General features: G+C 41.5%; 1 protein-coding gene across 1 annotated transcript in view; it reads right to left on the bottom strand.

The window, feature by feature from the left end:
• PCSK2 (proprotein convertase subtilisin/kexin type 2) overlaps positions 1 to 12,522 on the bottom strand; it is a 137,466-nt gene that overhangs the window by 48,091 nt on the left and 76,853 nt on the right. Inside the window, exon 5 of the mRNA XM_081189108.1 lies at positions 8,741 to 8,778. Coding sequence (XP_081045234.1) covers positions 8,741 to 8,778 — 38 coding nt within the window. The remainder of the gene's footprint in view (positions 1 to 8,740; positions 8,779 to 12,522) is intronic.

Genomic DNA, 12,522 nt, shown 5'->3' with positions numbered 1-12,522 from the left:
ACTCCCACTCCAACCAACCAACCACCCAACTCCCAACGAACTCCTCCTTCGCCCCTCCCAGAGCTGGTTTTATAGTCCCTCTCACTCCACCCCCCTGGGTTCTGATTGGGTAACTTGTTTAACTATTTCACCTCCAGCACTCTCATATGTTAACACCACAACAACCATGAGTAAGTGTCAGGCATTCCTCTCCAGAGAGGCTAAAATATTGCCTGTAGCCTATAGCCTACTTTACAATCTATTGGTTTTAAAAAATATATTGTTATTTTTTCGTAAACATGAAGCATTGCTAGAAGTTTGTTCTTGTCCATGTCCCCCTTGCAAATGTACAAGTCAAACTGCCAGTTCATGGTAAATTCTATTATAAGAGCCTACTGGTGCTCTTCCAAGATAAAACCCACCATCCACTGGGAAGTCCAATCTCTCTGTTTAATGGTATGTGTCATGGATAGGAAACCTGTGTCTGTGACCCTCCAGAAGTTGCTGGACTGAAACTCCCATTATTCCTGACTATTTGTCATGCTGGTTCAGGCTGTCAGGAGCTGAAGTCCTACAACATCTAGAGGATCTTAGGTTCTCCACTACTGGTATAAGTACTCATGAACATAAAATGAGAAAGTTTATTGTGTGCCCTGCAAATGTCAGTTTGCATTTCTTAGTGCAGAAAGTATTGATCTGATGTGCAGAGATCTTTCCTATTCTACTTAATTCAAGAGGGTTCTGGAAGCTTCTCTGTGTGAAAGAAACAAGCAGAAGGTTCATGATATTTGGGTTATTCCTTCAGAGAAGCTGAGTACAGCTGACTTAAACTGGTTCTCTTATCACTTCTGTCAAGGTCATGCTGACTATAAAAATAGGCCAGAAGGAGTCTGGGTTCCACTTCCACTTTCTATCTCTTTTCCTTCTGGTGTGGTGCTCTGCACATAGTATGCTATAGTGTTATAAGTTATTGTAAGTTTAAGTTAAGTCTGCTACAACTAGATTTCTTATGGACAGTGCCAATCCTGAACATATTGGATTTGTCACCATTAAGCTCATTTGCCTTCAGTAGCAGTAAAGTTCTGCTGGATGAAATATTAATTGCCTCTGGTCTATTTTTCGGGAATCCTGCAATGTGTTTAAGTTTTTACTCTGCTAACTATACGTTGGAATCTGCTCTGGATCAATATTGAGTAGAATTTCAATGACAGTAAAATGGCAGCCAGATTATGAAATATCTCCTTGGAATATGCTAAAACATGCAAAACAAAAAAAAAAACCCCACTCAGAGTAGAGTATACTCTGGCTAAACTCTGGACTTAGTTACTCAGTTACTAGTTTAATTTACTGGTTGAAGGCTCATGGTCCAGTCACTATGTGAAGTAGAACTATGGGGATAAAGACTAATCAGCATGATTCCTTTCATTGTCCTCTCCCAAATACTTCTCCCTCTCTCTTACATGTTTTTCCCCCTTCCACAATTTGTAAACACGAAATCCACAGCTGTTCTCCTCATATTCATCTTTTCAATAGACATCTCTCTCACATTGTGGTATAGCTTTATTATTCCTTCCAGAAGGTCTTTTATCCTGGAGAAGTTTTGCCTGGCAAAATTACCGGCTTTGTGTGTGTAGTCTGAGCTGTGTAGCAAACTGTGGAATACATTATGCTTCGTATTTTAATTATCAGCTCAGAATGAAAGATCCTCTTGATGGAGAAAAATAATAATAATTCCTTGAAAGTCAAAGGTCTGTGGAGTTTCGGGCTTGGAGAAGAACATTACTTCTTATGTCAAACAAAGCCATCCCTCTGCTCCATCTTGGAGGAAACGTAGGATATAAATCTATCCAATTAATCAATAGATCTCTATTCTTACTTTGTAGAAAGGAGAACTTTAGATCTTTGAGCAAAGTAAGGTGGTGCGTACTTTTCAGCATGCCCAGCAACCTTGCAAGAGAAGTTTTAAAAAACATAGTAAGGGGGAAGAAGAAGAAGAAGAGTTTGGATTTGATATCCCGCCTTTCACTCCCCTTCAGGAGTCTCAAAGCGGCTAACAATCTCCTTTCCCTTCCTCCCCCACAACAAACACTCTGTGAGGTGAGTGGGGCTGAGAGACTTCAGAGAAGTGTGACTAGCCCAAGGTCACCCAGCAGCTGCATGTGGAGGAGCGGAGACACAAACCCAGTTCCCCAGATTACGGGACTACCGCACTTAACCACTACACCACACTGGGGAAGAAGGGGGGAAGGGGCAGAAGTTCTGGGACCCAGTACAAACCCCTTGGGGACTTACCCTCTAACCATGGTCCTGGGAATCCCTATTAGAAAACAAGCGTTATAACTCAAAACAATGAGGTTTTCTTTATTATCATGAAAAATGTAATACTACAAGGAGAGTAACTATTATGGTGATGCCAACGTAAGAACGCCGGACCTTAAAAACTACCCGTACCCCGGCAGCAGTATTCCTTTCCAGCAGAAAATGGACACTGGCATTTAAACCTAACAGCCAAGTGACAAGTTAATGGCTTGATTAAAATATTAATGATCCAGATGCCACTGCAAAAGACCAATTTCTTTACCAACCTCTGAGGCATTGTGCTGGTCATTTTGTTACATTCTTCAAAAACGTAAGAGGACAGAACAGAAGCCATCTGTCTAAGGCAGCAGGTTACAACTCTATAAGTCATGACGAGGTTTCAATGAAGTTATTATACAGGTTTTGATTCTGGTTTTATACATTTCCACCCCACCCATACATACTTGGGGGGGGGGGGGATATGTAAGTTGGATAGAACTGAACAGATGGTTGGTTTGGTATAACTGCACTAATGGGGGTACAATATCTGCTTCAGAAATGAAACCTATGTGATAGCCAGAGTATCCTCAGCGTCAGGGAACCAGCAGATTTATCTCTAAGAGTCCTTATGCACTGGGTAGTATGCATGGAGATTTGCTACTTAAAGGTAAAGGGACCCCTGACCATTAGGTCCAGTTGTGGCTGACTCTGGGGTTCCGGTGCTCATCTCGCTTTATTGGCCGAGGGAGCCGGCAAACCTAAATTCAGTCAGGTGCTATTCTGGTCCTGAATTGCCTCTTAGTTGATTCTCAGGCACTGTGAAATGGTTCCCATAGAATATGGAGGTGGCATCAAAGACCTTCAGGTTTCAGAGGTTCCTGTCTCTGAGATAAGCAAGAAACTTTGAGCACTTCAGAAGTTTGAATGGTCATGACATATTCACCCTGGGGTCATCAGGCACTGAGAGTGTCAATGGCAAGATCAGGATATTTTGGGAGAAGTTCCTGAGATCTTCAACCACTAATGATTTCTTAGTTTCCTTTGCTATTTAGGAGCTGTATGCTGAGAACCTTGGGAGAAAGCTTCCTTGTTTGAATAAAATAGTATCATGTAAATAACACCCCAGCTTGCAGCTTGTCTACAGCAGACCAAACAACCTGTTAAAATGTGTAAAGGTAAAGGGACCCCTGACCGTTAGGTTCAGTTTCGGACGACTCTGGGGTTGCAGAGCTCATCTCGCTTTACTAGCTGAGGGAGCCAGTGTACAGCTTCCAGGTCATGTGGCCAGCATGACTAAGCCACTTCTGGCGAACCAGAGCAGCGCACGGAAATGCCGTTTACCTTCCCACCGGAGTGGTACCTATTTATCTACTTGCACTTTGACATGCTTTCGAACTGCTAGGTTGGCAGGAGCGGGGACCGAGCACCTAGACTTTGTCACACTTTCTGTGGTTTCCTATCCCTGGACTTCAGACACCTCTTCCTCTCCTCTCCTCTTTCCTCCCAATCCGTCCATCTTCCCTGGACTATCTCCACTTCATACAAGCAACAGTGATAAGCCCTTTGACATCCAAGTTGAGATGCATCTATTGCCACCCAATAAATGGAAAGCCAAAAGTCTTTCTCAACAGCTAGGTGTCTCTCCTTGCTGGATGGGAAATGCCAAAGAAAGAGAACAATAAGAACTTCTGCTCTCCTTCAGTTCTGGAATGGTGGTTGCGCAACAGCAGCTGCATCCATGTGTGGTTGTTGTTGCCTTATATGAAGGGTAGCCAACTGTCATGGACTTCCCCCAGGCAAGATGAAGGAGCCTCATATTGCTTGGAAAGGAACTGGGGAAGGAGACGTCTTACAGAGCTGTGGGAAGGCAGAGGACTTCAGTCCTCACAACTGTCTCATTGGGGCAAGATCTACTGGGAAGAGTTGCTGTGCTCACTAGGCCTAAGCTGTATTGTTTCTTTGAATAGAGTCGATTTCACTGACACCTTGCGAGTTCATGCTGATCTGCTCCTGATACCAACATATGCTCTCCATGTGTTGTCAAATCCATTCCTGGCCATTTGCCATGCTGACTGGGGCTGACAGGAAGACACCACTCCATAGAGCAATCCCTGCCTTACACCACATTGTAGATCACCACACTGGCAACACCTGCCTTCATGAAGCCAGGCTTTAGGTCCATCTAGCTTCATAATGCCTAGTTTCATGACAGTAGCATTGCCTCAGATAGGGGTCCTTCCCAACTGCCTGAGATTTTTGACCAGACATCTCAGGGACTTGAGCCAGAACTTTCAACATGGGAAACATGCCTTTGACCACTGAGTTATACTTTTCTAGAGTTAGAATATATCCCAGTGGCTACTGAATGCTCTCAGCCACTGGTACCTGTTGTAAGAACTCCATTCTATGCATCTCCCGAGTATAATTAAAAGCCATCTTTATGTTACTACATTCTCCTGTCATCTTTATTTAGAACAACCTATTATACATCTCGTCACACCTCCGGTGTTGCTAGAGGGAATTCAAAAGGGCAATTCTAAATGTCACCCATCCTGCACAATATTTCACCAGCTCTATTTCCAATTTTCTTCTCTTGGCTGTGTGTGCCTTTTCTTCCCACTCAACAGAAGGTTTCTCATGGGGCGACTTCGGAGATGTGTTAAATCATGGCAAGCATGACTCCATCTATCCTCAGCCTGACTCATTGCAGCAGAAAGCCCTACTGTGCAGCTGACATCAAGTTTGGGAGGCTTATATATGGGAATTCATAAACTTTGCAAACTGCTGGACTATCTATCATAGACGAGAGGATAGCCTAATCATGACAGACCATCTCCCTTTCATAAGTACATTTCTTAACTATTCTATATATTCTGATCGCTTGCTGATCAGAAAATTGGCGGTTCGAATCCCTGTGCTGGAGCAAGCTCCTGTTGCTCTGTCCCAGCTCCTGCCAACCTAACAGTTCAAAAGCGCACCAGTGCAAGTAGAGAAATAGATACCGCTATGGTGGGAAGGTAAACAGTGTTTGCGTGTGCTCTGGCTTCTGACACGGTGTCCCATTGTACCAGAAGTGGTTTAGTCATGCTGGCCACATGACCCGGAAAGCTGTCTGTGGACAAACGCTGGCTCCCTCAGCCTGAAAGCAAAATGAGTGGCATAACCCCATAGTTGCCTTTGACTGGACTTAGCTGTCCAGGGGTCCTTTACCTTTTTACCTATCCCATTTACCCTTGGCTTACATTTTACTTCTTCAGATAAAGTTAGACACAACCTCCAGTCTCCTCAAGCCCAGCGCATGGTATAATATTTCCTTCCCTAACATGAAAACATCTTGAAATTGCTCCTATGCAACAGGCGATTATTCTGCAAGTATGTATGCAATGAGCTGTTGCAAGTTGGCATAGTTCTCTGCTGTATTCCAGTCCACATATGACTCCACATCTAAAATCAAAACAATCACCCTCTTCAAAGCTTATATACTACTCTGCTCCTCCAATCTCTTCCCTGGCATCAATCTAAAGCAATCAGACTTCGCTCGGTATACCTCTGCTCTTGCCTTCAATTACTCAGACTCCAACACTGTTTTGAAGGACTCTTTTGTGATGTCCGTATGCCTTAATTTCCTGAAGTAAACAAAAGCCCTGCATCCCTCTGGGATGAATCCATCTCTAGACGCCTCGTTCATTGTGTGCTTGGTCTGAAGCCTAGCGATGCAAGCAGAATGACACAGAATGACTCTTTTTTGCTTTGCTCCCCCCTCCCTTTTAGCTCAAAAGGCTTTGGAACGGGTTGTTATGTGCCTCAGTCTTGTTATCAATGTTATCAGGGCATTCACACTGTGAAACCTATTGAGCCAAGAAGGTCTTGCTTGATATTTTATGCAAGAAGAAATGGTCCTGTTGCATCTCAGCTAATGATTTAGGAGAATGAAAAATGGACTGTCCTGTATTGTATGTGCATTTGAATTCCCCCCATAAATATATATATGCCATTTTAATAATAATATTTTTTAATAAATTGCCAGAAGATTGCCAACTGACAAGAAGGTGTTGGTCTGGGGTGCTCTTGTGTTTTTAACAGAAGCTTAATTTGAGGAAATCAACTTTTCATGTATGAGAGCATGATTACTTGCAACATCTGCAGACTTAGCATCTGTTGGCAACTTTACCCATAGTCCTTTTTTGATGCACAATTTCATTCACTTTCTGAGATTATATCTGCAGCTATTTTGTGCATGCCATGGATTCATTAATACCTTCTTCTACCAAAAAGGCTTCCAGAGCAGATGGGGAAAGGCTTGTGGCCACCCAAATGTTGTTGGACTACAGCTCCCATCATCCCTCACCATAGTCCACGCTGGCTGAGACTGGTGGGAACTGGAATCCTAAAAATATCTGGAGGACCACAAGCTCCCCACCCCGTATTAGATCAATAACCAATCTCTGCTCACAGGCTTGCAATCTAAAAGACATGACCTCCCCACCCCCAAAGAAATGGTGGTGGAATTGTTGCATACAGTAAACTTGTTTCAACAAAAAGGGTATCTCTGCTGGGTCTCACATAGGCCTAATAATGGCAAATATGAAAAAGCAGAAACTGATAGTGATAGCTCAGAAAATTATATAGATGTAATTCCATGTAGTATAGAGTCTTAGAGCACAGAGCATAGAATTGCAGAGCAAGAAGGGGCACTGCTGGTTACCTAGTATAACTCCCTGCAATACAGAAATAACCACATCGAAAATAAGCTGTTTACCTAATTCCACCCCTCTTTTTCTCAGCTCTTTTTATGGAAATGAGTGCCTTATGTCGCCTTAAAAATGTAAGACAATAATTTTCAGAATGCATTTTTTTTTTTTTACTGCACTACTGGTGGTTTCTTTTGTTTCTTTTGAGAGGGGAGCTGCTTCTCATAAACTGGCAAAAACCAATGAGATGCTGAATTCCTTACAGTTCAGCAGCTTGAGGCTCCATTTATAACAAAAGCTATTAAAAAGTGAATTCAGTATGGTGACAAATTTGAGCCCCAGTTAAGAGGACAGGAAAAGACCCACCAATTATGGCAATAGAGTAAAATAGGTAAAGGACCTCTGGACGGTTAAGTCCAGTCAAAGGTGATTATGGGGTTGCAGTGCTCATCTCACTTTCAGGCCGAGGGTGCCAGCGTTTGTCCACAGACAGCTTTCTGGGTTATGTGGCCAGCATGACTAAACCGCTTCTGGCACAATGGGACACCGTGACGGAAACAAGAGCTCATGGAAACGCCATTTACCTTCCTCCCGCAGATGTACCTATTTATCTACTTGCACTGGTATGCTTTCAAACTGCTAAGTTGGCAGGAGCTGGGCAGAGCAACAGGAGCTCACCCCGTCATGGGGATTCAAACCGCCGACCTTCTGATCGGCAAGCCCAAGAGGCTCAGTGGTTTAGACCACAGCATCACCCACAATAGGAGGAAGCCTCCTAAGCAAAGAAGGCTCTGAATCCTTCTTCCTTCTCTTGTAACAATGGCAGTGTTCTCTAGAGGCATAAATGCATCTTGTTCTTGCATAGAGAGTTGTAATCTCAGTGTACCACTCAGGACTTGCTTGTCCTCATATCCAGAAATGGTAATGATCTTATGCTGTAAGTCATCTCGGCCCAGCCCACCAGATGTTTTTGAGACTACAATTACCATCATCCCTGACCACTGGTCCTGCTAGCTAGGGATCATGGGAGTTGTGGTCCCAAAACATCTGGAGGGCCGAAGTTGAAGAAGCCTGCAGTAAGTCTTTATGTTCATACATTCATTCACCCAAAGTGATTCCTAAAACCACTTTGAGGTTTGGTTATAGCCAAGTGGTATATAACTATTGAGGAATAAATAAATAATAACAAACCCATGTAACAGGAAGACTATTATATATTTTTTTCCAAATTGGGACATGATCAATTATTTCCATGTTCTTTATTTTCATGAGCTTTTACCATCACTGCAGGTCCATTGAGGACACGTGTCTTTGGCTCCCCATGACCCTCATCAATTTTCCAGGTTTCTTTCAGATTCTTCACATTTTGAAATTATTCTTCTACCATAGCTTTCCAGTCTTCCTCCACTCTCCTTATTTCTTCCCATTCATATCACACATTTTGGGGGACTATCACACTTGCAACCACATCATGAAAGTTGAATTAGGAAATAGTTGTGGATGACACAATTTCTAATGTCGAGAATGAAAGCTTGTTTAGAGCTTGGCAACAACGTAATTTCCCCTGCCTACATATGTCACTGTTTTTGTCCATGCATCAGAAGGTCACAGAGGTGAATTTATCCATACCCACCATAGACTTTTACTTGCTTTATGTCCCAGCCTTATTCATCATCTACATCAACAGCATATTTATGTGGCAAACACACCCAGTAGATAAATATCTCCTCTAAAAAGAATGCCCAGAAGAACATCGAACATTGTGTACTCACGTAGTTTGAAGCCAGATCTGGATGAAGGTAATCAATGCCTGCCAAATAGATAAATAAAAGATGGCAGATAAAATACAATCAGCACATTACAAATGAAAATAGCAAAAAAAACCCCACGTTTTGGATAGCCACAGAATTAAATTGCTCTGCATATAAGCATGCTGCAAGGAATAAGATAAGTGCATACTTTTAATCCTTTCTTATTTAGACTACTATTAAATGTTACACGTGCGGTTGCACGAATTCAGAAATACCTTTGGGATCTGAGACAGAGGTTAGGGATGTAAGAGCTACAGATTAGATTTACCAGTGGCTTTAACAACCTCTCAAAGGGACATGTTGACAAGCCACAAACAATTCCACCAAAGCTGTGGGTAATATAATGAATTGAAAAAGATGTTTAAAATAACGTTTGAAAAACAAAACAAACCCCAGAAGCTTTCCTTTTGGGAATTTTAGGGACAGAACTACCCAAACTGTATAGAAATTTATTCATGTATGCGACTACAGCGGCAAGAATGTTACTTGCCCCAAAATGGAAAGAAGAAGAAGTCCCAGCAAAAGAAGGATGGATACAAAAACTTATGGAATGTGCAGAAATGGCAAAACTTACTGGACAAATAAGAAATCAAGATAAACTTTTTATGAAAGAATGGAAATGGTTTATTAAATATTTACAAATAAACTGTCAACAGATAAGAACATTGGCAGGATTATTGTAATAGCCTGCAGTTTTACAAGAGTACATATTTAAAGTAGATGAATAAGTGAGTAAATTGAGTTAATTTGGAATATGCAGAATATATATATATATAATAAGGAACCGCAGAAAAAGGGGGAAGGAAGTCGAGTTTTGAAATGTTAAAATGATTGTAAAATTATTGAAATGTATAAAACTGAAAATCATTAAGAAGAAGAAGAAGCAGCAGCAGCCGCCGCCATGGGTTATAGAATATATAGTAGATGTGTTTGCAGAAAGCCTAAATTTGAAAGCTTCACACTAAAGTCATCATGTATCTGACAGCCACAAAAGATACTTCCACGGCCACATCTTGATTCCAGCAGCCACACTATTGCCATTAATTGCCCCTGTTGCTTTTCCAGAACCATTGCCTCTCTGGTACCCACATCCATTTCACCCTTTTTTATTCCCTCATCTCATATCTTCCAACATTCCTCATGGATGCACAATGAGATTTATCTAGAACTCGTGTTCCATTGAACTTACATGTATAATGTTTGATATTTTATTTTATATGTTTTGGAAGCCTTTGGTTCATTAATGATGTCTCGTTTAATGATGCTCATCATTTAGTGGGGTGGGTAGAGGTTGCCTTTATTAATGTTTCTGGGTGAGCATTTTAGGTTGCATTGTTCACTGTTTTATTTTTTTCTGGTTTTATATTTCTTACATGCATTGCATTTTACCTTCTCAAGTCTCTTTGAGACTATTGTATAAAGTGAGTGCTTATTACAATGAATAATAATAATTCCCCACATTTCTACATCATTTGATGAATTTATAAAGAATAATTGGTCAGCATTTTCACGCATATTTCTCCCAATAAGCATATATTTGCAAGCTGTTCCCCTAAGTTAAAGCATTTTTCAGTTCTTTTACTGCGAATATATGTATTTTTATGCAAACTTTCAGTTAATATTCTCATTTTTGTGCACATTATTTGGCTGCAGAAGAGCATCCCCCCAAAAAAAATCAGAGAAGCGTGAATTTTGAAGGATAGCTATGTTTTGCTTCCTATATTGCTTTGGTAAGCATGAATTAGATAGTTTTCCATTACAATGTAAACCAAACTAAAAAGAATTCTGCTATGCACCCCTCAGCAGTAACAGATGGCATGGTAGGGTGGAAAAACTCACCTTACCTCCCAAGAGCTGACTTGCTGCTGCCTACCAGGAGGGAGAGGGACAAGGTGGCATAGTGTACCGGTAAATGCACCAGCAGAGGCAATCCGGTGTTCTTGCCAGTGTGTTTGCACTGCACAGACCTCCCTGCCACCTCACCCCTGCCCCTGTCCTTCCTGGTACGCAGCAGTGATCAGGAGGTAAGTTGTGCACTGCCGCCACACCATATAGGAATTCACCAAAATTGAATTCCTCAAGTGTTCTTACTTTTAAAGCCCTAAATGACCTCGGCCCAGTATAGCTGAAGGAGAGTCTCCACCCCCATCGTTCAGCCCGGACACTGAGGTCCAGCTCCGAGGGCCTTCTGGCGGTTCCCTCACTGCGAGAAGCGAGGTTACAGGGAACCAGGCAGAGGGCCTTCTTGGTAGCGGTGCCCGCCCTGTGGAACGCCCTCCCATCAGATGTCAAGGAAATAAACAACTATCTGACTTTTAGAAGACATCTGAAGGCTGCCTTCTTTAGCAAAGTTTTTAATGTTTGATGTTTTTATTGTGTTTTTAATATTCTGTTGGGAGCTGCCCAGAGTGGCCGGGAAAACCCAGCCGGATGAGTGGGGCATAAATAATAAGTTGTTGTTGTTGTTGTTGTTTTGTTTTTTAAATGATATTTATTAAGGTTTCAAAGAAAAAAAATTACATAGATAGAAAGAAAAGGAAAAAAAGACAGAAATAAGAAAAAAAGAAAAATACAAAATACAAAAAAGATAAAAAACACTTTAAAAAATACATCAATCTTTCCACCTTACATTCATTTCCTTGCTTCCCTTACCTCCTCATACCTCCCTTTTTTGTATTCCAATTCAGTTAGTTAATTCAGCAATTTCTTTCCCTCTTTGTTTTTATCTTAATCCTTTAACTTAATATATTATAACTTTGGATTCTCACCTGTTAATAATCCATTTTTACATACAGCTTTATAACATTACTGCTTAAACCACTTAACTTCATTCTGACATCATTCTAACATTCATTAATTTTGCAATATTTCTGTAAATAATCTTTAAATTTCTTCCAATCTTCTTCCACCGACTCTTCTCCCTGGTCTCGGATTCTGCCAGTCATTTCCGCCAATTCCATGTAGTCCATCACCTTCATCTGCCATTCTTCCAGAGTGGGTAGATCTTGTGTCTTCCAATACTTTGCAATAAGTATTCTTGCTGCTGTTGTGGCATACATTAAGAAAGTTCTGTCCTTCTTTGGCACCATTTGGCCGGCCATGCCCAGGAGAAAGGCCTCTGGTTTCTTCAGAAAGGTATATTTAAATACCCTTTTCATTTCATTATAAATCATCTCCCAGAAAGCCTTAATCCTTGGGCACGTCCACCAAAGGTGGTTGTGGTTGTTGTTTTGGAGGAGGGAGACTTTCTATCAGCAATGTACTACAGAAATCATGTTTCATATCTGAAGCAAACAGAATTTAAAAGCTTGCTAGAGCCATGCCCAGGATTTTCTTGCATCAGTGAAATTGGTTTAAATCTATGGTTTGATTATTAGATTGCCTGAAATACTACTCCTATTTCAGATTCTGCTTGCTCCCTCCAGTTAGCCAGGTCACATACATACCACTTCTGTGCTCAGTCACTGTGAAACGTGACAAGTCATTCTGTGGGCCCAAGTAAAATAAGCCAGGGAGCTACAAGGCATGTGCAAATGGATGGGCAGACAAAAAGGGCATCATTTCCCCTGTGGTGTATCTCTATTAACAATGATAGGTCCCTGTGGATCTGTTCCAGAACAGTTACAGGGTTGCTTATTTTTAGCAGAACGATAGAACACTTACAGCACAAATTTGAAATGCCCTGTAATGTACAGTGAGGCAGGCATTGATATATCTCACACGTTGCAATATAAATGGTAGCA

Source organism: Podarcis bocagei, assembly GCF_964188305.1.
Source record: "Podarcis bocagei genome assembly, chromosome: 3".
Taxonomy (NCBI): Eukaryota; Metazoa; Chordata; class Lepidosauria; order Squamata; family Lacertidae; genus Podarcis; species Podarcis bocagei.
The sequence above is the reverse complement of the archived record's forward strand: the minus strand, read 5'-3'. Positions and strand labels throughout refer to the sequence as shown.